This window comes from Eleutherodactylus coqui, chromosome 6 (genome assembly GCF_035609145.1).
Source record: "Eleutherodactylus coqui strain aEleCoq1 chromosome 6, aEleCoq1.hap1, whole genome shotgun sequence".
NCBI classification, from domain to species: Eukaryota; Metazoa; Chordata; class Amphibia; order Anura; family Eleutherodactylidae; genus Eleutherodactylus; species Eleutherodactylus coqui.
This window is the reverse complement of record NC_089842.1, coordinates 184,539,572-184,567,289: the sequence shown is the minus strand read 5'-3', so window position 1 is coordinate 184,567,289 and position 27,718 is coordinate 184,539,572. Positions and strand designations below refer to the sequence as shown.

At 43.1% G+C, this 27,718-nt stretch overlaps 1 protein-coding gene across 5 annotated transcripts in view; it reads left to right on the top strand.

Annotated features, from left to right (window-relative positions):
* Window positions 1-27,718, top strand: part of RALGAPA1 (Ral GTPase activating protein catalytic subunit alpha 1) — a 194,554-nt gene that overhangs the window by 100,106 nt on the left and 66,730 nt on the right. For all 5 annotated transcript variants that reach the window (XM_066608440.1, XM_066608438.1, XM_066608439.1 and 2 more), the window contains 12 exons: window positions 3,156-3,293; window positions 5,077-5,270; window positions 6,830-6,928; window positions 7,284-7,439; window positions 8,324-8,452; window positions 9,219-9,344; window positions 14,133-14,191; window positions 14,820-14,928; window positions 18,783-18,893; window positions 19,212-19,280; window positions 20,691-20,825; window positions 22,529-22,712. In XM_066608440.1, the coding sequence (XP_066464537.1) occupies window positions 3,156-3,293; window positions 5,077-5,270; window positions 6,830-6,928; window positions 7,284-7,439; window positions 8,324-8,452; window positions 9,219-9,344; window positions 14,133-14,191; window positions 14,820-14,928; window positions 18,783-18,893; window positions 19,212-19,280; window positions 20,691-20,825; window positions 22,529-22,712 (1,509 nt within the window). The remainder of the gene's footprint in view (window positions 1-3,155; window positions 3,294-5,076; window positions 5,271-6,829; window positions 6,929-7,283; window positions 7,440-8,323; window positions 8,453-9,218; window positions 9,345-14,132; window positions 14,192-14,819; window positions 14,929-18,782; window positions 18,894-19,211; window positions 19,281-20,690; window positions 20,826-22,528; window positions 22,713-27,718) is intronic.

The following is a 27,718-nucleotide window of genomic DNA, read 5'->3' as shown; positions in this document are numbered from 1 at the left end:
ACCTGGGTATTTAACCCTCCGCATTCATCTCATATGGGAGGAGCGTGGGAGCGCATGATTGGCGTTACAAGAAGAATACTTGATTCAATGTTAATGGATCACAAGTCGTTGATACTCACTCATGAAACATTGGTCACCCTTTTTGCTGAGGTTTCTGCTATCATCAACGCAAGACCACTAGTTCCGGTATCTTCAGACCCTGATTCTCCATTTATTCTTACTCCAGCCACGCTCCTCACCCAGAAAATTGGGACTGCTACTATTCCTCCAGGCAACTTTGACTGTAGTGACATTTACAGACGTCAGTGGAAACAGGTTCAACATCTCTCCAATGTGTTCTGGCACCGTTGGAAGATGGAGTATCTACACACCCTCCAAAGTCGTCAGAAGTGGCAGACTCCAAAACCCAATCTCCAGGTTGGTGATCTTGTTCTTCTGAAAGACAAGGAGGCTCATCGGAACGAATGGCCCATGGGTCTCGTCATCAAGGTCATCCCTAACGACGATGGGAAAATTCGAAAAGTGGAAGTCAAGGTGACAAAAGGAGGCACTGTAAGAGTTTTCTTCCGTCCAATCAGTGAACTAGTACTTCTTCTTTCAAGGAAGGAAGTCACCTAAGGAAGCTTGATTATCCTACACAGCTCATGGCGGGGAGCATATCACCGCAGACTGCAACTGAGAGAAACTGAAGAAGTCCACCTGTGGATTACCTTTGCCACAACAGTTGACTTGTTCATTTATTATTGCTGTTGCATTTGTTTGTTTGTTTTTTAGGTTGAACAAGAATTTCTGGACTTTGAAGGACATTATGTCAAAACAGTATTCAGTGAAATCTAAAGATTTCAGACGGGGAGTGTCATGTCTCATCTACCTGACTCTATTCATTGACATGTATAACCTGTACTGTATCTGCAAGTGTTTGCCTTCTTTAGTTTGTCCCTTCTGGTTCTCTGTACCCCCTGTATTGCATAACTCCTCCTTTTCCTCCTGCTAGGGAGTTTCCTGTCTATAGCCTATGTGTTAGGTCTCTACTCTGTGCTTTGGCTAACCATCATTCTTTTTACCTACTGCTGAATGTGCATTCTACAAGATTTCTACCTAAATAAACCCTGGAATCTTCTCACATGCCTCTGCAGTCGAGTTGGATGCTGTCTGACAACATATATCTTCTGTGAGTACTGGTTCATAACTACAAGAGAAGTTACTTCAACCGATACGCTTACAGCCATGTTATTGAGTCAGAATACAGAGCATCACCGAGTCACCACCATGCTTCACTGTAGGCAGGGTGCTCTTTTCAGTGTATGTTTCATTCTTCCTCCTGCAGACATACCGCTCATCCATGGACCTGAAAAGTTCCAGTTTTATCTCATCGCTCCACAGAACAGAATACCAAACTACTTTGACTTTTTTTTAAATGGTTTTGAGCATATTGGAGCCAACTTTTCTTTTGGGTCAGTAGACATCTTGGAGTTCGAGCATGAAGACTTCTAGAATTTCTTGAGTTCCTTACTGTGCATACAGAAACCTTAATGCCTGCTGCTACCAAGTTTTGCTGCAGGTCTTTTGCAGTCCCTTGACGTTTTTTGAGCACCTGCCTCCTCAGCTTCCTCGTTTTGCCACATCCAGGTAGTGTAGCCAGTGGTGCTTTTAACTTTGAATTTGCAAACTATGCTTCAAGCTGTATCTCTAGGAACATATTCAGTGCCTTTGATACCTTTTTCTTTTTCCCTTTTCTTGTTTGTGCAAGGCAATGGACTCTGCTTTTAACATTTTAGACCAGTTTCTGTAATTAGACAAAAATTATTTTTAACATACAGACAAACATCACAGTCAACAAAGCCCTAGCCAATCTAGCTATTTGGTATTTTATATCAAGCACATCTGATGCAACTAATGACACCTTGATTGGTTGCATCCGATGTGTTTGAGACAAAACCTAATTTGTAAAGATGTGCTCTTATGAGGGATTCTATTCTAGAGGTTGAACAATTCTGAGACTGCAGTAGTCATTAAAATTGATATTTTGTGGTGAGTTTGAAGAAACCACTTGCTATATTTGTTGTGTTGAGCTATTTAAATTCTTGTCATTTGAGGGGTCATTTTTGCAAACAGATCAAAGTTTGTAAATTTGGCAAATAAATCTAATTTACAATGGAGGTTCAATAATTTTGATTACAACTGTGTATACGCATGTTTGAGAGTTTTTTTGCATGTTCTGGGGACTTTTAACCTTACCTGTATACAGTAATAGTGTCCTTTTAAATGGGAATTGTAACTTTACATGGCAGCCATTCGATTGAAGGGCCCTTCCTTGTAAGGTGTAGATGAACCAGGTCCATCAGGACAATAACCACTGTCTATACTGGCTCACAGAGAGGGGTCTCAAGTGAAGTATATGAAAGCGCGCTGTCTTCATGATACAACTAACAGTCAGTGTGAGGAGGGATTTGTTTATCAAAATGTGCAAAAACACCGATTTGCATCTCTTGCACATTTATTAAGAGATTTTTTTAGATACTTTAAAAAAAAAAAAAAAGACTCTGTCAGTACCTTTGATCTCCATACACTACATTATGGGGCTTAAATGTAAAGGGATGGGAGTCGGGCAGCTGCTTTTTATGCTCAGCGGTTCTCCTGTTCCAGCACTGTGCCCCCAAAAGATCAATGTGTGTACACAGCGCGATTCTTTACAGAAGGCCATGTGCACACCTCTCTCATTGATCTCTCTATGAAAGCGGGCTCGCATAGCCTTCTGAAAAGAGACGCGCTGTGTGTACGCTGATTGCTGTTGACCGGTTCCCTTTAAGTCTCTTCTCCATAAGGGGGAGGGACTTACTGGGAAATGGGTGTGGCTTATCATAAAGTGCATGGCTCTATATACAACAATGTACTCTAAACTTTTGGTGCAATGTGAACTAACCAATAGTTAATGTACTTGAAAGTTCAGCCTGACAATTTCCAAGAAAACCCAAGTGTTAGTCGGTGTTCATTAGGTCTTCTTCATTAGGGGGGGGTCTAATGAAGAAGACCTCTGTATACATCCCCTATATAAGACATTTAAATGTCATAGACGTCCAGAGAGAATGCCGCTATCATTCACTGTTAAATAATGTACTCAAAAACACTTTTCCAACTTTTTTCTGGTGTCTTAGGCTCTGAAAATGTGTCTCCTGCCGTATCTGCTCATGGTTCCCGCTCCCAAACGCCATCTCCTGCTGCTTTAACATCTGATCAAACAGAACTTCATGAAAAACTTCAACATTCAGTTTTGCAGACCCCAGATGATATAGGTAAATGAAATATCAGATTTGCATGAATTCTGATTGTTTGGAATTGTATTGCATCTTACAAACTTTGTATTAAGGGAACCTGAAAATGTAATTCTTCTAGGAGTGGGAACGTACAGTGGAGAGCTTGAAAACTGTAAAACTTGGCAAACAATCACCATATGACAATTCCAAACAATGGCTGTGCAAAATAGTAATTCTGTTTTTTTCCTGTAGGTGTCACTGTTGCTCCTGTTGTGGAGTCACTTGTTCTTAGATTAGGGTAGTGATCCTCAAGATCTCTCATATCCTATTGATTTGGTCACCAGTTACCGGCTGCTGGTGCACATTTACTTTAAATCTTCACATGCAGAAAAGAACATAGGAAGGAAAGTCAGCCGCTTGTGACAAGAGGAGTAGTCAGACAAGTGTATTGTGTATGGGTGAGGGTGCAAACTGTCAGACCTACTCTGATTAGAAGATTATAACATATCTCTACTAATATATTCTTACTGTGGTGGCAAAACCCATTTAATAGATTGGAAGATTTGACCCCAATCGAATATGTAGAACTGACAAAGCATTATGTATTGGAAGAGCTGCGATACAGGCCGGGCATCTGTGTGAGCAGGACTTTGTCTTATTTTTGTACCACCTCCTCATTGGTTTAGGTTGCGCCACATTTTTGGTCTACGTTGTTGCATTTAAGCCAAGCACCCTTTTCCACTAAAGCAGCACATTGTGACACTAAATTGCATTTCCTCATTGGGCACATCACAGTGGACTATTCCTTTTGGTACACTTGCTTCTTAAATAGAACTGAAACGTGATTTGATGATATGCACCAGAAATGCAACAAATTCTGGCACATTTTATGTCAAGGTCTAGCGACAATCACGTTATTAAACCTGACCCAGTTGTGTGATTATACATAAAATAAGCTCAATTTGGATCTAGCCAGTAAATCCTTTTAACCCCCAAGTGACAGGGCAGATGTGAACAGAGCTAGCTCCGATAGTTGCTGTTTGACTACTAAATGCCAAGGTCAGTGTTGAACACATCTAAATGGCTAGCCAAAGGGAAGGGGACCCTCTGAAGCCCCATTGCCCTTCTCAACTTAGGTCTCACATGGATGTCAGTCTGTTAAGCCCTGTCTTGATAGGCTGACACTTTCGGTACAATGCACTGTAATACTGAAGTATAGTGCAGCATATTGTTCAAGTCCCTGTATGGTGTTTAAAAAAAGAAAAAAATTGTCAAAATCTGTGTAATTTTTTAAAAAATATTACAAAAAAAAAATCCCCAGTTTTCACGGGAAAAAAAATGAAACTTAATTGGTATAATCACTAGAGAGGAGCGAGCACGCTTGGTAAAGGCAGATACTCGAGCGAGCATCGCTCTTTTAAGGAAGAAAAGCAGTATAATTTAAAAAAAAGTAGTGAACCACGATAAAACTATATAAATTTGGTATCGCTGTAATTGTACAGAATAAAGTTAAGTCATTTCTACCTTACCATGAAAGCTATAAAACCTAAACCCCAAAAACAAAGGGGCAATTGCATTTCATTGCAGCTCACTTAAAAAAGTTTTACATTTTTCAGTACATTATTTGGTGTATTAAATGCTCTACAAAAAACAAGTTCTTGTAAGGCTATATCTATGGAAAATGAGAGCTATATCTCTGGGTAGGCATGAGCAAAAAAAAAACAATGGAAAATGGCTCTGACGGGAAGGGGTTAAAGGTGTTTGTATTATATAAAAAAGCAATATTTATTATCAATGTATCATATGATGCTTTCTTTTACAGAGCCCTGTGAATTTCCGCTGGAGAGCTGCAGTGTGATGGCAGGCGGAACGTTAACCGGCTGGCATGCCGACGTATCAACTGTCATGTGGAGGCGAATGCTGGGTATCTTAGGAGATGTCAATAACATAAGTAATCCTGAAATCCATGCTCAGGTGTTCGATTACTTGTGTGAGCTGTGGCAGAACCTGGCCAAGGTAATTATGTGTTGCATAGATGCTTGTACATAGCTGCTACGTGCTATATACAAGCTCCTGTAAAGTGCTTTTGCAGAAGGATAAAAACTTTAATATCTGATACATTATTTGAGAGTTAGAGGCTGGCCCTTATGATAGTTGACTCTTGAGGGTAATTTATACAGGATGATTATTGCGCAAAATTCTTTCAAGCGAATGAATTTGCGCGATAATTGTGTGTAAACGCACAGTCATTACGTACTATTCGTTTGATGGTCACTCATTTTTAACCATCGCTGGCTTCTCGCTGAGTGTCAACGCTGCCCGCTCAGTGTTTCACATAAAAGGTGAAGCGCTGAGCGAGAAGCCACTGAGGATCTGCCTGTCTAAATTCTCTGCACTAGCACTAAACCTAGCGGTGACGTCAGCACTCGTCCAGTTGTTTAGCCGATTGTCGTGTCGTCTAAATGGGACATTGGAGCCATTTTATGCAGCATGACTGTCGGTTGTGTCGTCCCACAATTATTGCTCTTGTGCTTTCACAGAGGAGTGATAATCGCTCAGTGAATGGAGGCGGAGCACACCAGAGATCCGCCTCCATTCAGAGTAAACAGGCAGTTCTTTATAGATGAACCACTCCCTGTTTACACAGGCCGATCGTTGTTTGATTTTTATGCCTGTATGAACTGAACAACGATTGCTAACTGGACGAATTATAGCTCATCATCTAGCCGCAGGCAGCCTTTACACTGACCATTATCGTTCAGTTTCTCAAAGTCCAACGATAAACTGATAATTCCATGTAAAAGGGCGCTTAGGGTTGATCCAGACATAGTGGAATTCTGCACTGCCAAACCACAACCATTTACAGTACAGTATATGATTGTGGGGTTTTCAAAGTGCCATCCACACTTATTCGGGAAAAATCCACGTGGAAATATGACTCTGCTGCAGATGTCACACTTTACAATCTGTAGGCTGGGTTCACATGGGGCGGATTTGCAGCGGAATTTCCGTGCAGAAATTCGCTACAGCTAATCAACCTGCAGCTGCTAATCCCATGGTTGGCCAGCCATGTGGACGAGATTTGCCAAAAATCTTGTCCACACAACGCAGCAAAGCTGGCAGAAGCCGGGCCTGGGGCGCGGATTCCCAGGATGCAGCATGTCCATTTTTTTTTTCTGCTGCAGCCTCGCTCTCCTCTATAGGAGCGCCTACCACAACAGAAAATCATGTGGCTAAGCCGCTCCAAAACCTGCAGCTAAGTACCGCGGGTTTTGAAGCTGCGCTTTCCAGGCAGAAATCTTGCGTTTTTTCACTGCGACAAAACCGCGAGATTTCTGACGAGAATACGACCCATGGGAACCCAGCCGTAGAGTGAAATCTGCAACAAAATCTGCATGAATCACATGTGGAATTTCTGCAGAATTCTGGCAACATCCGCTGGTGAAATTATGCCCCATGTTTGAACAATTCATGATTCATGTAATTTATAGTTTAAAAACAAATAATATCTGAGTGACTATAAAGGCTTTTTCAATGGATTATGTGTTAACTTGTTGGTTATTTTCCTTTTCCAGATTCGAGACAATTTGGGAATTTCTTTGGATAATATGTCATCTCCTCCCCCGCCTGTACTTATCCCACCCTTGAGGATCCTCACCCCTTGGCTTTTTAAGGTATCAACAAATTCTTTATGTAGGACAATAGAGAGAGCTTCACTGGAAGCTGAGATCTTGGGTCCCTATTTGACAGTGTTCTCACTACATGCAGCTGAAGGTCTCTACTGTATTTTCTTTTCTTGATTAACCAATTAAAGACTCTGCTGGGTAAAATCTCACCTTTTTGAGCCCATAACCCTACAAAGTCACTGTTTTGCTAATCAAATAAAAATAACAGTGACCTCCAGTCTCCAGTGGGAGAGCAGTATCATTTAGGTCCTCCCCTCACTTCCATGATCCCAGTCAGTGTGATGGCTAAACCTAAATTTTCGAGTAATGTTAGTAATTTATTCTTTTATTTTCTCTATTTCAGGCCACAATGTTGCCAGACAAGTACAAGCAAGGGAAACTTCATGCCTACAAATTAATCTGCAAAATCATGAAAAGAAGGCAGGATGTGTCTCCAAACCGAGACTTCTTAACGCACTTTTACAATATTATGCACTGTGGTTTGCTCCATACGGATCAGGTAAGGGCCCTTTTTACACTGAACAATTCTCAACCAGTTTTTTGCTGGACTGTGAGAATCTGAACAAAAATTGTTCAGTGTAAACACTCCAGCAACTGAACGCAGACCGGATAGTTCTTTAGTCTATCATTTGTCGTTAAGGCTGTGCAGGCATAAAAATCAAATGAGGATCGACCGTGTAAACAGGCAGACGTTCATCTATGAACAACTTACGGTTTACTTTGAATGGAGGCAGTAGCGATCTCCAGGCTGCTCCGCCTCCATTTACAGAGTGATTATCGCTCCTGTGTGAAAGCAAAGAAGCAATAATTGCTGGGACAATGACAGGCGTGTAAAAAGCCATCCTGCGGATTGCTGTCCAACTATCGCTCTTAGGGCTTATACCCATGGGCGTATGCGTAAATGGCATTTTACACATTACAGCCCATATGCTCTGCAAACAGAAAGCCAGCAGAAACCACATATGGGCTGAATGTGACACTGCGCATGCCTGGGAATCTGACGTCACGGACATGCGCAGTGTGATTTATTTATTTGTCTTTTCTTCTTTCTTTCTTTAAGTTCGTATTGACAGAATGCATTGCGTACTGGCAGTGTATCATACGCATCCCATAGAAGGGCTGCATATCATATGCAGAGAAACAGAGCATGCTGCAATTTATTTCTCTTGCGTATGGCTACGCTGGTGTGCATGGAAGAATGAAAGTACATTGACTTTCACTGCCTCCATTCACTGTGTATCACTGGACACATGTTAAACTAAATATATCCCATATGCTAAAACCAATTTCCAAGGAAATCCATTAGCATACTTTTTATATTGTTAATAGAATAAGATGCTGTTTTCAAATAAAAGTGACTATTTTCCACTTTTTCTCTCGTAGGATATAGTAAACACCATTATCAAGCACTGCTCTCCTCAGTTTTTTTCACTGGGGCTCCCAGGGGCCACCCTCTTGATTATGGACTTTATTGTAGCTGCAGGAAGAGTTGCTGCCTCACCTTCTCTAAATGTAAGTAAGACAAGCTGGTGTTCTGTACTAGGCACAGCAACCCCTACTCTTGTGTATGAATGCTACATTGATTGTGTGGAAATATTGCAAATCATTTGGTAAATGTATTCACTGGCTCAGTCATTTATTATATACATTCACATCTAATTGTAAACTATTGATGTCTTATCCTCTAGGAGGGAACAGTAGATTGGCAGACGTCTGTCAATCAGGATCCCCGCTGATCAGCTGTGTGCCATACAAAGTGCACTCATGTACTCACCTGATTTCTGCAGAAAGTAGACAGCTCCATTCTTACTGCAGTGGCCAGAGCTGGTATTGCAGGCCAAATTCCAGTTTAAATGAATAGGAGCTTGGCCTGCAATACCAAGCCATGCCACAGCAGTAAAAACGGAGATGTCTGCTTCCTGAAGAAATCTGCTCAAGCACAGCAGCCCATCTAACAGATGATCTGAGGATAGGCTGTCAATAGTTTACAACTGAATAACCCTTTTAATGGAAGACACAGTCACTTTCTAACATTATGTGACTGTCTGCCACATGCAGCATATATTTGCCACATAGTGTTAAAATTCAGCGCACAAACACTTCATAATTCATGTATCACATTTCATCATATGCATAAAGTGCCAGGTATAGTAATTCTATACCCGCAGCATCATCCCTATTAAACATTGCAGTTTATATTATGATATGTATGATGATATCTGTCATTTTTACACTTGGTATTGCCTTTTCACATATGTCACATATTTATTTTGGACAGGCTCCACGTGTGGAAGCTCAGGTTCTTCTAGGATCTCTGGTCTGCTTTCCTAACCTCTATCAGGAGCTCCCAGCCCTGCTCCCTAGTAGCTCTGAAATTGTCATGTCCCAGTTCACTGATGTAAAGGTGAAAGAACATGTTAATATGTCTAAATGTAACATCGAGCAAAGTTTTGTAGCTAGTAGAAGACAAATTGTTACTACTTTCAGTAAGAGAAACAAAATGTATCTTGTAGGTATGATACCGTACACTAAAGTGAGCAGAGACGAGGTGTAATATTTTTACAGAACAAGCTTGGAGAGTAAACCCTTGAAGGGTCACTAACTTTTCCAACAACTACTAAAAGTATGACATTGTGCAATACAGAGCAAGAAAAACAAAATGGAGGCTACAACCCTTTAAACATCTGATCTACAGGATCACTGCAATTGGCCCCTCATTGCCTTACTATTGATGGCCTGTCCTGAGGATAGGCCATCAATTTTGAAAACCTGGATTAATGGTTATATTAATGAAGAATTATGCACCATTATAATCCAGTTTATATGATACGGTACACATATTTCCTTATATTTCTTAAGTGAATGGTTCTGCATTTCTACTGCATGGTGTAACAGATATGAGACGCTCCATAGTATTACTATGTAGTTCTCAGAGCAGCCATAAGATGGCATAGTTGGTCAGTTGTAGATTATATAAAATATAATTTTTTTGTCATGTTTTTGGAAGTTCATGCAGTAAAGGGTTAAAGATCTGTGCTTGCTGTTAGTGAATAGAAATATTTTTTCTTTACATCCAGAGACTGGAAACTGGTTCGGACCTAATACTACTTGCATCCAAAAGGTTGCTACAGTAGAATCCTGTCTTTTATAAGCTGCCACTGGTACACATTTCTTTTGTCCTGTTATTTTCCCTACACTGATACATTGTAGCAAACCAGGCTATCACAGGGGTTTATCTTGATTCGATTATGTTGTACAGAATACACTGCTGTCTGTGCAGTTTTTTTAAGCCTTTAGGCCTCATGTCCACGGGCAAAATATGATTTAAGATCCGCAGCGGATCTCCCGCATGCGGATCCGCATCCCATAGGGATGCATTGACCACCCGCGGGTAGATAAATACCCGCGGATGGTCAATAAAAGGGATTTTTTTAAAAATGGAGCATGAAAAAATCTGGACCATGCTCCATTTTTGTGCGGGTCTCCCGCGGGGACGGCTCCTGCGGGCTTCTATTGAAGCCTATGGAAGCCGTCCGGATCCGCGGGAGACCTAAAATAGGAATTTAAAAGTATTTACCCATCCGGAGCGGACCGGGAAGGTCTTCTATTCCTCACGGCCGGATCTTTCTTGCTTCGGTTCGGCGGATGTGCCCGGCGCATGCGCGCGGCACGTCGACGACGTGCCGCCGGCGTGACGAATTCATCCGCCGGCCGAAAAAGAAGATCCGGCCGTGAGGAACAGCAGACCTTCCCCGCCCGCTACGGATAGGTAAATTCTTTTAAATTCTTCTTTTCAGCGCTCATGTCCGCGGGGCAGGAGGGACCCGCTGCAGATTCTACATGTAGAATCCGTAGCGGGCCTGATTTTCCCCGTGGACATGAGGCCTTAGCTATAGAGAAGAGTGTTTCCAGTTGATGAACAGAGTTTGTGCATCCGTTCCTCATCACATTCACAATCTTTGCTGCAAAGTATAGTTGAAAGTTACAAAACCTATGATTATACAGTAATGTAGATACGACCTGTCAGCTCGCTGGACATGTCTGTTTCTGTAAATACTTGCAGTCCCCTGAAATAACAATTCAGGAGCATATTTTCTTGGAAGTCCTCGTTTTGCTGTTCCTCTGTTATTCCTCCTAGAAACTTTTGATTAAATTGTCTCTGTACACTCACACTGTCCAATTAGTGCTGTCAGTGTCAGACTGTGTAAGGACATGCCTCTTTGACAAGGGGAATGGTAACACACAAATTTTAGTTTATTAATAAATTTTCAGGCAGAATAACAGAGGAACAGCACAACAGACTTGTAAGAAAAGACTATTCCATAATTCTCATTCCATGGAGAATACAATTATTTCGTAAAACACACATCAAGAGATCTTACATTTACTCTCTAACCACTTCATAACCAGAAATGTTATGTTCCTTTGTTACCAAGATTGAGCTACCCAGACATTAATAGTTTATAGACTGTCAGGAATTGGTTAAAAGGGCACTAACTTTTAAGAGAACTAATGCTCATCTACTAACTTGTGTTAGTCTCTCTATTTCTGTAATAAAATTGCATTAAAAATGTTACTTTACCACTTTAAATTATGTTTGAAGTATCTACCACTAGGGGTCTCTCTTCCAGTTTATTTGCAATGCACTATCTGTCATTATGTACAGAGCTTCCATGGTAACAGGTACATGGATGGTTACATAGCAACAGGGGGAGGGTCTGTCTACACAGGCAAGGCAGCTCCCCTGCACTTACATGCTGCAGGCTGACAAATCTGCAGACACTATGATAACAATCTCCACAGACTCTGCCTCTCCTGCAGCTACAACTTGTGGGTGTGCATACATAACACGCACTTTCTTGTAACGTTTTGGCAAGAATTTCTCAAAATGCCAGATCATCTTGGGAAAGCAGAGCGACGGGCATTCAGATACTGATTTCCTGCTGATTGGATTACAAACCCTGCAATGCAGGATGGGAAGTAAGGGTAAGGAAGTGCAGAACAGTGAACTACTGGCAGAATGCTAGGCTTACTGCATGCTCTCTCCCTGAAAGTGGATTGAAAACAGCAGAGCAATAGAAAAATAGGAAGACCACCTGAAAATCAGAACTTAGACATGAAACAGGGTGCAAACAGCAACAAATGAGTTTTAAGAGAACCTGGTGTATTTTAGAAAATTTAAATTTGTTGAGTGTGTGAATCTGGGCATAGGTTTAACCCCTTTATGAGGATGTACAGTTATGTCCTGTGCATTCTGGGTTTGTATGAAGGGGGATCTGGAGCTGATCCTGTTCCATACAATGTGGGTGCTGACTGTTTCTACAGCTAACTCCTGCCAGCAACAGCCATGAACGCTGATCGCGCCTGTTCCCTTTAACCCCTTGAGTGGCGGGTTTCCTAGCACCCTGTCGTGCCCACCAGGGCAGGTTTTTTAAAATGGTCTAATCATTGAATTTCAACTAATTTTGCAGTTGCGTCTCAAGAGCCATAACTTTTTCATTTTTCCATTGACATGGCCATATAAGGGCTTGTTTTTTGCGGGACAAGTTGTGATTTTTTAAACAGGAGGGAAGAAAAAAAGAAATGGGGAAAAAAGAAAAAAAGGGGCCATGTCATTCAGGGGTTAAATAATGTATTAACTTCCTTCTCTGGGTCATTACGATGCATGGATACCACATATGTGATTGTATTTTTGATTTTTTACAAAGTAAAGGGAGACAAGTGTTTTTATAATTTATTTTTTTTTTATAATTTTTTAACTTTTTTTTTTTTTTTAACTTTTTTTTTTTTTTTTGTCCCTTTAGGGGACTTCCACAGGAACCCATCAGGACCCCCTGATCACATTCCGGGGGTCTGATGGTGACAGCCCTTTACATGCTGCAGTGACAGCCCTTTACATGCTGCAGTCGCATAGACTGCAGCATGTAAAGGGTTAACACAGCAGAGATCGGAGGTTTTCTCTGATCTCTGCTGTAAGAGCTAGTACCTAGCTGTCCTCTGACAGCTAACAACCAGCTCTCCCTGTCACAGAGACCATCGGCTTGCTTCTGACAAGCCGATGGTCTCTATGGCAACCTGTAAACAAAGCAGGACATTGCCGATATGCTGGCAATATCTTCTGCTGGTTTTTCAAAGCCCTTGCTTTGTTCTCTGTGGGTCTGTGCAGGCAGAGCACAATGCTACAGCTTGTGGCATTGTGCTCTGCAGCTCCCATAGTGATACATAGCCCGGAAATCTTCCGGGCAGTATCGCTATGGGCAGTGGAGCTCGTCCCGGAAAATTTCCGGGCGTGCCACTCAAGGGGTTAAATGCCGCTGTCCGTTCTGGCGATGCTATTGCAAATTGCCAAAGATATTGGGGTTTTTTTTAAGTAGTACAGCAAAATAAATATATAAATATAAACATATAAATATGTTTGCTTTTGTAGTAATCATACTGACCTATAGAATAAAGTTATGTAATTTTACTGCAGTTTGTTTAGCATAAACCCCTCCCTCCTCCCCTCCCCCATCATATAGTACATCAAATAATACTGAAAAATATAACTCGCCCCACAAAAAAACAAGCTCACAGACAGCTATGTCAATGAATAAATAAAACCGTTATGATTTTTTTTAAAGTGGAGAGCAAAAGGATAAAAAAGGGGCGGTCTTTAAAGGGTTAAGCATAACTTCAATATTTGAATACTGTAGTCCAATTCTGTATTGCAATTAGGTTAATTAAAGAAGATTGCCAAAAATGTATGTTCAGTATTTTTGTGTCTGTTCGAAACTTAAAAAATACTACCTACCAAAAGTACATACATCTCGCAGTCCCAGTGTGGTACTAGGGTAAGCGACAATTAAGAAAACTATGCTAGATCTCCACATGAGAGTGCAGAAGCAGCTCTGTCACCTGCGGGTCGCATCCTTTTGTTGTTAGCATGGGGCTCAGTATATTCTCGCTGCTGATTAGTAAACAGCAGGGCTGAAAATGGTCAATTAAGGTTTGTGAAAGACTTGAGCGTGTCTCATCATGGGATAATGTCATGCTATATGAGGACTATATGAGCAGTTTTGCAGTGAAGGCCTTGCTGGACTTCCGATCCCAATTCTGTAAACTCTTTAACAACCTGATCATTTTCACAAGCTACCATATCCACTATATCACACGTGTGATACGCTGCCTTCATAGATTTTTGTTTTCTTCACAGGAGCTCACAATCAAAACCGTGTTGAGCTCTGCCCGAGAAGAGCCATCAGGCCCAGCAAGGTAAGACCACCAGGGTCATTCTTTTCAGACTTGGTCGACCTGTTGTTTTGTATGCAGGCATAAAAATTATCGTTGCCTCATGCGCTTATCATTCGGTTTAAACGGCGCTCGTTCAGTCCCTCTCAGTCACTTATACGAAGACTGAACGATTTTGGTTTGAACGAGCCAACGATGTATCTGCCTGTATAAACCAGCTGCAGAAGAGCCAACGAGTTAGCGGTGACGTCACTCGCTCGTTCAATCGAGAATCGACTCATCTAAAAGAACCCTAAGATGCTGGAAACTTGGACTCATAGGTCAGATACTGGCTTGCCCATAGAGTGGTACTATATAATATATGAATATTTACTGATGCAAATGACTGGTTTTGCTCTCAGATATTGTTCTCTGTTCCGGATGAATAAAAGGTTAGTAGAGAGTTTAGAAGTGTACTAAAAGTGATCTAAAACATGCTCATGACTTTACTGACCGCTGTTGACGACGCCTGTCATTTCCAAACATCATAGTGGGTTGTCAGTCTATCCCATAAGCTGCAGATGTTTCATCATCAACAATGGACCCAATTTACTTTCTGGACACCGGGGTGTCAGATATATAGATTCTATTAATCCTCTTTTCTGTCTTGCAGATGTGTAGCACTGTGCAGTTTAGGAATCTGGATGTGCGAGGAACTAGTCAACCAAACCCGACATCCACAGATTAAAGAAGCACTTAATGTCATCTGTGTTTCCCTAAAAGTAAGGACAATTTATAAATGGAGTAGTTATGCAATTTGATATACCTAAAGATTTAAGGCTCTTTTAAAGGCAAAGTTAATTGCTCAAACTGCCGGAAGATTGAAAGATTTAGCGATGGTTTTGCATAAAATTACACTCACAGATAGTCACTCCATCAGTTAATTAATCACCTGTGTTTTTCTCCAGGAGTTGTTTGCTCAGCTGGGTATGTGTTTAGGCAATTGTTACTGTATAAACACTTCGCCCAGCTGAGGAAACATCTGGCTGGCACATTCATTGTTCTCCTCCTGGCTGAGTAAACATTGCACTAATTGAATATGCAAGGCAAAACAAAGCAATCACTAGCCCCTGGAAACACTGAACAAACTACACTCAAACTGAAAGACTTTCCAGTGACCAAACAATGGATTTAATGCCATCCTAACAATCTTGGCTAACTATGATTGAATGAATAAAAGCATAACTGCCCGTGTTTACATGTAACGATTATCGCTCATTTTCAGCAGTTTGAAGGAATTTTTAGCGATAATCGTTGCATGTAAAAGGGCCTTTAAGGTACAATAGAAGGGTGTCTCTAATTTATAGGGTTATTTTGAATGATGACTGCAGTGACATGTTGCGCCAGCAGGAGTTTTGCAGGAGAGGTTTCAGGCATTGTGCGGTTGTGTAGGCAAGCAGACAGCACACACTCCAGACTTAGGCCTCCTTCCCACGAACGGATTTCCGCCGTGTAATTCGCGGTGAAAATCCGCTGCGTTGCCCGCAGCTATTAGGTTCTATTGAACCTAATAGCTCAGGGCACACAGTGCGGAATTCCACCGCGGAATTCCGCACCGTGATTTCACCCGTCCTCACCCGCGGCATGCTCTATTTGCCGCGGGTGTACGCGCAGACGGCTTCCATTGCAGTCAATGGAAGCCGTCCGTTCACGCTATCTCCCGCTGTAGCACAGCAGAAGATAGCGTGAAAACGCTTCCCCGCCTACCGCCGCGTCACATGACACGGCCGGCCGCGTCATATGACGCGGTGGGCTTGTCATGTGACGCGGCCGCGCGTGTCATATGACGCGGCGGTGGTGGGCGAGGAAGCATCATGCGGGACCAAGAACGACGGATCCGCTGGTAAGTATGGGGTCTCTGGGGGGCGCTGTGACGGGCTTCGCCGCGGAATATTCCGCAGCGGAGCCCGTCATGCACCTGTGCATCCAGCCTTACATTTCCTGCTGTCAATTTTAGGGTATGTAGTGAATACGTTGCATTTTATCTGCACAGAAAATATGTAACAGATTAAATTTCATCCACTTTGCTTGTATTGTAAAGAAATCTCGTTCACGCGCTATGGAAAAGAATCTGCAGTAGAAATTGACCCGCAGTGCAGATTTCAAATCCATAGCATGCCCGTCTATGTTGTTAATTTGAACGGCTGATTTCACACATTCAGCTGAAATCTGCAGCAAATTTGCATGCAGGTTTGTCACAGTTTTTGCCACAGAATTTTTCTTTGTGGAAAATATGTGTAGCCTTTAAGGGGTTGTCTCGCGAAATCAAGTGGGGTTATACACTTCTGTATGGCCATATTAATGCACTTTGTAATATACATCGTGCATTAAATATGAGCCATACAGAAGTTATTCACTTACCTGCTCCGTTGCTAGCGTCCTCGTCTCCATGGTTCCGTCTAATTTCGCTGGCGGCTTGCTTTTTTAGACGCGCTTGCGCAGTCCGGTCTTCTGCTCTCAGCACGAGCCGCTTCAGCCTGCTAGCCGCTACAGCTCTTCTGCACATGGGCAGACGAGCTGTCACTTCTCGGGAGCGCGCTGGAGCGGCCATTCTGTACCATCCTCTTTTAGAGAGGGATGCAGAAACTTGAGCCGCCCAGCTGTCCCGAGAAGCCGCCCAGCTGTCCTGCCGCCCAGGTAAGTGATGGGTCGGGGGTGATGTGTCACTAACAGGCGTGGGCCCCTCCGGGTGTCCTACCGCTGGGCTCCGGGGCCTAGCGCTGTGGCCCGGGACCTTCACCTGTCTTGAGGGGACTGCCGCTGGGCCGAGGGGACTGCCGCTGGGCCCCGGAGCCTTCGTCTGTTGTCGGGCCTAGCGCGGGGGAGCCGGGGCCTAGCGCCGATTACCTGCTGCCTGGCGATGGGTGACTGTGTGCCGTGGTCGGCCGCGTTCAATCCCGGGGTCCGGTCGGCTTTTGCGGGGCGTCTGGTTGTCAGGGAAACACAGCTGGTAGCGTCTCGGGAGCGCGCACGTCGGGCTACAGCAAGCGCGGTGCACCATGAGAGAAACCCGCGGTGTACCTTGGGAAAAGAACCGGCGGCCATCTTTGGGAAACGTGATATAAGTTGCTGAAAGACCAGAACTGTGAGTAGAATCCAGCTTTAAAACCCATTTACATGTGTGCATAGTTATGTATGCTTAAAAAGGGGGGCTGGGCAATAAAAAAATTCCGCTCTTGCCTCGAGACAACCCCTTTAAATTTCTGTTGGGGGACGTAGCCGCAATCATTATTGGCATACGAAAAAATGTTATTAATAAGAATATTATATCAGAATTGCTCCCTTATAAGTGGAATTAAAGGATGACAAAGCCGCAGGGAATTCGGATCCCACACTGCTGCCCTTTAGAGGTTGGTGATAAATAAAAATATGTATTCTCAATGCTCTGTATGTACCAGTTTCCCTAAAACCTACTAGCTCAGCACACCTGCATATATGAGAGATTTAGATGCTGTAATAAAAAATTATTTATATATAACACAATATTTTCCGATCTAAAAATATATTTTAAATTAGAAAAGAGTGCTGAATAATTTGAAAAACCTTTTTAATATTTTTTATGACCCCATTCTAATGCTCCCTTTTGATTTGATTTGAACAGGGGGGGGGGCCCTCTCCCTCTCCCCCCCCCCCCCCCCCCCACTCCCCGCTGCAACCCCCCACTCACCCACGGCGCCACCCGAATCTTTTCGCCCGAGTACGGAAGTACTCGAAAACCGCGGCGCTCGGGCGAAAAAGGGGCGTGGCCGAGTAGGTTCGCTCATCTCTAGTTAAAATCACAAATTCAGGCTATTGTTGCGTTTTTAGGTTAAAATTTCATAATACTTCATGTTTACTTTACTTTTGAACCATTTCACATTATTTGCTAGATTTGAACTATGCTAATGAAAAAAAAATTGAAAAATTGATGTTCTAAAACTTTTGACTGGTAGTGTATAATGTCAATTCAGTGGTCTCCAGGGCGCATATTTCTGTTTTCAGCCGCACTTAAGCAGCGCTGCTGATTAGAGCCATCTGATTGGCTCTTCGGCACCACGTGACTACACAGTGTGCACGCGGATTGCCTTCAGCAGCCGTGCACTACACTTTACAGTTAAGCAGACGGGCGCTACACACTACACTTAAGCAGCACGGGGTTAGGTTTAGGGTTAGGGTTAGGTTTAGGGTTAGGTATAGGGTTAGGGTTAGTGTTTAGGGTTAGGTTTAGGATTGGGGTTAGGGTTAGGTTTAGTTAACCCTAAACCTAACCCTTAACCCTAAACCTAACCCCGTGCTGCTTAAGTGTAGTGTGTAGTGCACGTCTGCTTAACTGTAGTGTGTAGTGCACGCTGTGTAGTCACGTGGTGCCGAAGAGCCAATCAGGTGGCTCTATTCAGCAGCGCTGCTTAAGTGCGGCTGAAATATGCCTCCAGGACTTCTCACTATTTATATAGCGCTTCACAAAATGCATTATGGTATCTTTCATTATCCAAATTATTCCACGTTCCTTCTTTTAATGTCCGTTGTGTGTTATATCAAAGCTCAGTAGGAATCTTACAGCTGACTAATGAGAACAAAATTGCTCTGCTTGTTCTAGTTTCCCAACAAAGTTGTTGCACAAGTAGCATGTAGCGTGCTGAACATCCTCATTAACTATGTCCCACAGCTGCAGATTTACCACCCGGACTGCCCACTGAAAATAATAGAGGTAGGTTCTCCTTTTAGCACCTTGTGGTCACAATGCATAAGATTTCTATGTGGTCTATAATAAAACCATTGAAATGTTAGGAATTACTTTTTTTTGTAATGTTTCTAGCAAGAAAAATATTAGACGCCATTTCTACTGACTTCAATAGGAAACGGTAGAGCAGTTTTCTTGCTGTATATCCTCTGCTGTCTGCAGCAAGATACGAGATATAACTATGGCTTTGTGTTATACAATGCTGGAGCCCATGACGTTTTACTTGAAGTGCTCATGTATTGCCATTTTACATATAAAGCTATGTGTTCTTTTTGTTTGCCGCAGATCCTTCTAGCCACTGTGACGCATCTCTTGCCAACTGCCGAGACATCATCTTATGAACAAGATAAACGGGTGAGTCTATAAGTTACTTGAGTATTGCTGCCCATAGACACCGCCTCAAGCATGACCATTCCTATACATCAGTCATTACCTTACAGAATGTAGAGGGATGTTTGCAGAGAGCATAATGGTTGAAGCCAGCATGAAGCAACTATACAACTCCATTTGTATAATGTTACTGACCATCAAATGTAGCAGATGTGTAGAATCGATCTTAGAACCTCACCAGCAGGTGGCAGACCACGACGTAATGTGATTGCCATGAATATGAGATTATGGTGGCTGTGAACTGTAACACCATTCACTAGTTACTCCCACTATCCATTGAGATGGCATGCTAAATCAACTCACACATAAATATAGGCCCAGTGTCCACGAGCAGATCTGATTTGCGGAATCCGAATGGGTCACCCACGCAGCAGATCCGCAAATCAAGCTGCCCATAGGGAAGCATGGGCGTCCGCAAATGAATTCAGGCATGCAGATTTGTTTTGCGGATATTTGGCTCCATTTCAGTGCGGTTCCCGCACAGACGGCTTTCATTGAACTCACTGTAAGCCATCTGATCCGCAGCCTGTCTGCAATTGATGGCAAAGCAGGAGTTTAAAAAAAAAACAAAAAAACTTCAATGCACATGTGCCGCGGTGCATCGGGAGGCGCTTCCACACACATCTGCAGTGAAGATTTGATCCGCCTGTGGACATTGGGCCATAAGGTCTCAAGGCCCTTTTACACAAAACGATTGTCGTTCATTTTTACTAGTTTAAACGATTTTTTGGACGACAATTGTTCCGTGTAAACACGGCCAAGAATCGTACAATAATTCGTTAATTCATCATTCATTTCATGCAAGAATGAAAATCCTTGTTGGCTTGGTCGTTTAAATAGTGCTTATTCAGTCGTTCTCAGTCATTTATACAGTGAATGTGATCGAGTTAGCTAGTGTACAAGTCAACGATGTATCTGCCTGTATAAAAAAACTACGAGCGAACTCGGACGTCGATCACTCGTGCGAATGTACCGCAGGAATACTGTCACAAGCGGGCACTATACGTGCTATGAGCTCTCAAAACGTTTTTAGATTCACCAAATAACAGCAGTAAGGGCCATCTTACATGAGTGTTCTGCACGTATCTCATGGGCGGGAGCACGCAGCAGTACGCAATGTATTGCATACTTGCTGCGTGCCAACAATCCCCATACACTATCTTGGTGTGTAAGATGCATGCTATGTTCTCTTCTGTGTGCACATTTCACACGCTGTGTGTGAGAGGCACAATTGAAAGTAATACGAAGAATGGTACCACATAGTGTGTGCACGTAATACACGGTAGAATACATGTAACAGCGAGCCCTTAATATATATGTGTTTAATAAAGTGTCATGCATGTATAGTTATGTAACACTTTGATTGTCTTCCAGTTGATCGTGTCTCTACTGCTCTCGCTTCTTGAATGGATGATGGCACTGCCACTCTCAGTATTACTGAAGCCCGTGCGGCATGCTGGCATTGAGAACCAAGGGAGGGAAAATTCTGTGTTGCACTGTGCCTATAAGGTAGTGTATTCTGCAAAACTGTTTTATGGGTCTTAATATCTAATGGCTTTACTAATTATTTACTTAATACCCTGAAATGAAATTTTATGCCCAAGTATATGTTTTCAGCATGTTGTATGGTTTAAGTAAAACAATTCATTGTCAGTGTTTCTTACCGCCAGCACCCCACACAGTAATTATTTCAGGATATCCTAGAGAGAGAACATCACCTGTGCAATACTAAAGATATCCTGAAGACATGACCTGTTGGGGTAAAGGCTGGAGCTGAAAAATGCTGGCTTTAGTATATTCTTTCGAGTGCTACCTTCATGTTTCAAGGGCTCCTGCACACTGTCGAGAGTGATATCAGGCTGTGATTTACTGCCCAATATCGCTCTCACAAACCTTCTAAAACCCCCTGGATGTGAAAACAGCCTTGCATCACTGCAGGGGTTCCCTTCATCCCGTTGCTTTCAATGGGGCAGCAGCAGTGCCAGCCCCATTGAAAACAATGGGAGTCAATCGCGATCTCCTGCCACTGCTGTGACAGCAGCGGCAGGGGATTCCTTTATCCTCGTGGGTAAGTACCCTCATCGCTGAACACCCTGCCACTGCTGTCACAGCAGTGGCAGGAGATCGCAATGTTCTCCCTATGTTTTCAATGGGGCTGGCGATGCTGCCACCAGCCCAATTGACAACAAGGTGAAGCCACTGGATGTGACAGCATCCAGGTGTTTCACATTCAAGGAATCCCCAGCTGCAGCTGTCACAGCTGTCACCAAACACCATCCACCCTGAACAGGACTGTCCGCACCTCATGTCTGGCACCCTGCACAGACACGCAGGAACATGACACTGTTTACATTGAACAAACAGAGGAAAGCCCAGCAGCATCTAGCAGAGCAGTTGGTATATGTGAGCAGCAGACCTGGGGGATTGGCTGGCTGGAAAAATCCACACCTAGACAGCTCAATCAACCCCCACCTGTGGGGTAGCACTGCAGGAAACCCATGTAGAGCAACAGATCCCAGCAGCACACCCTAACAGTATCTCCCCCTTAAAGAGGGGCCTTTGGAGACACAGGCATCCAACGCACAGGAGCCTGAGACCCAAGGGGACTGGCTGGCTGGAGAAATCCACACCCAGCTAGCTCAATCAACCCCTACATGTTAGGTTCCAGCGTAGTGCAGCCCCCAACATCAATATCCTGGATTCACACTAAAAGTTTTGATGCCTTTCTTTGATTCACGTTTGTGAATCAAATATAGGATTGAATCCAAAGATAAGGAACGTGTAACAGAAGACTTCTATTGTATCTTTTGTATCCACCTAATTGGTTTGGCTTACAAAATCTACATCGAAAATTAGCAAAAGTTGCATGTTTGAATCCAACCTTGCTTCTCCTATGAGCTGTATGATCAGGTAGTGCACACAGGGCACTCTGTATAAATACTGTCTCTCTAACCTACATAAGATTCTGATTGTTTGCTTAGGGCAATTACTACACTATGTGCATATAAGAAGTGTATCGACATCAATTACAGTCACTTTATGGTTGATTACAATAAGAACATTTATCAGGAAGGCTCCTTTGGTCCACAGTGTAATTCATTATACTTGGATCTATATTGATTTTTACTTAATCACTGCATTTGCTCCTTTACTCAAGTGCACACAGTTCTGCTCTGATGATCTTTAAATTGTTTTCTTTAATCTACTTGCAGGTTTTGCATGACTGTGTTTATGGCTCGCAGCATTTCAGCAACCCGCGGTACTTTCCCTTGAGCCTTTCGGATCTGGCATCTGAAGACTATGATCCCTTTTTGCAGCTGGAATGCCTGAAGGAACCCGAACCTCTCCATTCCCCGGATTCAGAGCGTTCCACCAAACTGCAGCCTGTCACTGAGGGTAGGTAGTATTCTAAAATACACTATGCTATACTAACACATATCTACGCCAATCCAACCCCTTTTTTAGCTTCCTCAACTTAAAAATTGTCTTATATATTTTTGGCCTCTGCTGCATCCTGTTTGTAAAAGAGAGATACCTGGAAACAACAATGTTGCAGCATATCTTGTTAGAAAGCCCATCTTGTGGTCAGGCGGCATTTTCTCTACTGCCTGCAATGGGAAAGAAAATAAAAGCTATAGAGAATGCAAACGAAAAGTGGGGTTTTCCATAGTACCGTATATACCGGCGTATAAGGCGACGGGGCGTATAAGACGACCCCCCAACTGTCACCTTATACGCCGGTATTCAGTGGAGAAAAAAAAAAAAATTTTATTACTCACCTCCCCCGGCGTCCTGTCGCGCTCCGGCAGGATGTCGCTCGCTCCGGCAGGCTGTCGCTCGCTCCTCGTCCCCGCCGCAGCATAGCTTTCTGAATGTGGGGCTTGAAATCCCCGCTTCCAGAAAGCTAATACACACGCCGGCAGCCATGACATCATTGAATGGCTGTGATTGGCTAAAGCACACGTGGCTTCAGCCAATCACACTATTCAATGACATCATTGAATGGGTGTGATTGCTAACACGTGCGCCTTCAGCCAATCACAGCCATTCAATGATGTCATTGAATAGTGTGATTGGCTGAAGCCACGTGTGCTTTAGCCAATCACAGCCATTCAATGCTGTCATGGCTGCCGGCGTGTGTATTAGCTTTCTGGAAGCGGGGATTTCAAGCCCCGCATTCAGAAAGCTATGCTGCGGCGGGGACGAGGAGCGAGCGACAGCCTGCCGGAGCGAGCGACATCCTGCCGGAGCGCGACAGGACGCCGTGGGAGGTGAGTAATAAAATTTTTTTTTTTTACACTTTTTTTTTTTTGTATTACCGGCGCATAAGACGACCCCCGACTGCAGAGCAGATTTTTCGGGGTTCAAAAGTCGTCTTATACGCCGGTATATACGGTAATAATAAAATTCTTTTTTAGACATTTAGTTTTTAAAGTTATACTCCAACTAAAGAGTCAGGAAGGGCACTTCTTCCTTGTAGAGAGCACCAATTAGGGGTAAAGAGATTTATGTGCCATGCAATGCTTCTATGCTAAATTTGGTATGCAAATGAAAGCATTGCATGACCTATGAGCCTCTTTATGCCTAAATGGCACTCTCCACAAACCAAAACTGTACCCCTCCTCAACCCACGTCACTGGCCTCTCACCCAGCCAAGTGGAAGTCTACTATACACTGTTGAGGAGCAAGAATCCTGAAACAGCTGTCTTTATATGTGAATATTTTCCTTATGGAGAGAACTACTCTGGTTTGGCTTACATCCTTATCAGGATGTCAGGACACGAACCTGGGACCTCCTGTGCTCCCGGATGGTGTCTCAATCCAGGGGCGTACCTAAAGGTTCAGGGGCCCGGGTGCAAAAGTTCAGCTCAGAGCCCCCCCTCGTACCCATACCTAAATGGTCCTGCATACAGCTGCAAAACAAATTTCGATACATGATCTAGCCCCTTATTGTAATCTTTCTAAACATGACTCATTTCCCGCACTACATGATAATTAGTTTGCAGCCCCCTAGGCTACTTTCTCTCACACACACAGCTTTTTACCGTTTTTAGCACGCCGTCCCGAGCGCCGTGTTAATAATGGTACAATGCTCCCATTGATTTTAATGGGGTTACTCAGACCTGAGCTCGAACTAGGTATTTCTAACGATGTGATCTTCGAGAGCTGCCTGTTCTGTTTTTGCATTTTCGTGGTTTTTAATGCACCTCCTCACCCATCACAATGACGGGGTGCATTAAAAAGTGCTGTCAAATGCTGTACCATGCGCTCAAAAACGCCGCTCGAAATTGCGGTAAAAATGCAACAATTTCGAACTGCGTTTTCTGAATCCATGTGTGGGTGGCCTTAGGGTGTGTTCATGTTTTTTGTTATACTTTTAAACCACAATAAAGAAAAATGAATTTTAAAAAACTGCATGCTGTATTCAAAGACACAAACGTTTTTAAGAAACTGCATACACTATTAAAAACCACATGTGTTTTTCATGCGTTTATAATTGTGTGTAAAGTGTGCAAATATATGCAGGGAGATGTATAACTTATACTAACCATAGATAGATATGAGCAAGAAATAGATATATGAAAGAGATAGATACCGTGCTTCCCCGAAAATAAGACACGGTCTTATATTAATTTTTGCCTTATATTAATTTTCTCCAATTTTCGGGGAGTGTCTTATAATACCTAGCAGTTAGCATTCGGGTCTCCATCGCTGCTGCAGGCTGCCGTTTCTTCCTGCATCCCAACAGTGCAGTTGTTTCTGGTTGCGGGGCTTGAATACCACACTTCCAGCAAGCTAATGCTCTAATTGGTTAATCAAGCGCCACATCAGCCAATGAAAGCTGGCGCTCGATTAGCCAATTACAGCCATTCATTGTTGTCATTCAATTAATAGATATGAGAGAGATAGACAGATATGAGAGAGAGAAATAGGTATGAGATATAGATATGAGAGCGAAAGATAGGTAGATAGAGACATACAGACAGACAAGCAGATAGATGGATACATACCCCAGGGCCCGGACCACTTCTCTGTGTGAGGAGAGCAGCTGTAGACAGTGTCAGAAGGAGGAGAGCTACAGGGAGATGACATCATCATCCCTGCTCCGTGCTGTGCGTCTGTGTCTGCATCCCCTCTCCTCCTTCTCCTCCCCTTTCCTCGTCTCCGTCTCTTGCTGTTGGCTGGACCTCACTAATCACACGGCCGCCGATAGTGCGACCTGAATGTGTATTTGTATATGGCGAAGTCGCCATTGCGATCCCTGATGGTACGCCTATGGCTCTACCCATTGAGCTATCCAGGTCTTTGGAGAAATTCTCCTGCAAACCCTAGCCTTGTTTCTATGTTCCTGTTAACCTAGTTCCTGCCTCCTGGTCCTGACCACGCCTCTATCTTAATTGGACTTCCTATAAAAGCCAGGTCCTGCCACTCCCTCAGTGCAAGATTATTCTACTCCACAGCGTTTAACCCAGATTACTTTCTGCTTGCTATTGCCACAAGATTATCCATTGCTGACTTCTGGCTTTCTTGACTACGTTACCCGACTCATCCCTTGTGCTGCATACTGTGATTACCTGTTACTGACTCCTGGCTTACTCTCCGGAGTACATTACCCGCCTCATCTCTGGTGCTGCATACCGTGATTACCCATTACTGACTAATGGCTTTCCATCGGACTACACTCCAGACCTGCGGCTGCTACACCTGAGGTTCCACCCTAGTGCCCGAAACGTTACATAGAAAGTTGTACATTGAAATGTAGGGAAGTTACCTTCCAGTAGTTGGTGCTACAGAGGTTTTATATCATCTTCACTTTACATGTGCACTAAATTATTGTTAAGATATGTCATCACTTACTGATCAGTGAAAGTCTACTGAAGAATTTAGAGCCGTGTTGCAGTTCTGTGCATAGTGTGTGGCTGGGACATAAAAATTGCAGAAGGAACCCCTGATCCTTGACACTCTGGATTCGTGAGAATCCCAGAGGTTGGATCTCCCACTGAAGGATGATATCACATACAGATGTGATGACTATCCGTTCAGTCGCATCCAACCTTCAGTCACTCTATGGATCAATGTTCTCCATGCATTCCTGTCTTTCAATGCTTCTTTCAGTTCAGCGATTGACATGTTCATGGTGGCTTTGACTGTATCTAGCCATCTTGTTCTTTGTTGTTCTGATTCTCTCTTTCCACTGACCTTGCCAAGCATCAGTACTGTTTCCCGTGAGTTAGCGCACATCACGTGTCCAAGAAAAGAGAGTCGCTGTTTGATGATTTTGCCCTCTAGTGATATTTTTGGTTTGACGAGATCTAACACTACCTTGTTCGTTGTCATGGCAGTCCAAGGTATCCGCAGGATTCTCCTCCAGCACCATAGTTCAAACCCATTCATTTTATTTCTGTCCTTTTTCCTGAGCGTCCAACTTTCACAACCATACGTTGTTATGGGAAAGACGATTGCATTGATGTTAAGACTGAAGCTCTGTTAAACTCCATTTTGTCTTGTCTCATACAACACTAACTATGAACTTTAGCCCAATTCTGTTGACCACCTTAGATGAGAATGTATCTGAGTGTATAGTCATTCCTTTGTTCTTTCAGAATATCTCACGAAATATAGCTTTTTCAGTTGTTATCAGCATTCCACAGTAGAAAATGTTACAAGTTTCTGTAGATATGTACTGTCTGTAGTTTCACACAAGACCTTATGTGAAGCTTTGGCATAAAGCCATGTATACTCCCTTACTTTCCTTTTTTTCTCTTTTTCTTGATAAAACACTTGTTTGTAGTAATAAACGTAGAATTTCTTGGTATACAGCAAACTGACTGTATGTCATTGATTCCTTCCGGACGGATATTCAATAATAATTTGGAACTCGGCAACATATAATTTTGGGTCCCTGGAATATCCCTAACAATTGACCAGTCTGGTTTTTGTTGCAATGCTAATAATATCCTTGCTTTTCCAGATGTTTTCCATTCCTTGCATTGCAATCCTACCAAGTGTATTCTGTCTCCTGATCTCAGGTCCAGATTGCCCGTTGCAATCTTGTACCGACTCGACTTTTTTGTTGTTAAATTTTATATTCACTGCATCGTTTCCTACTGTGGTCATGACTTTTGTTTTCTTGCTGTTGGGGTACAGTCCCATGCACTTGTTGGATAAGGTATTCCAGGTCCCTTTCACTTTCCACAAGCAGGGTGGTGTCATCTGCATATTGGAGGTTGTTGACACTTCTGCCACCGATTTTGACTCCGATTTCTAAATCGTCCAAATTGCTTCGCCTCATGATCGTTTCTGCATACAGATTGAAAAGGACTGGTGATAGAACGCAGCCTTGCCGTACGTCTTTCTTGATTCCGAACCAATCCATGTTTCCATAAGCAGTCTTGACTGTT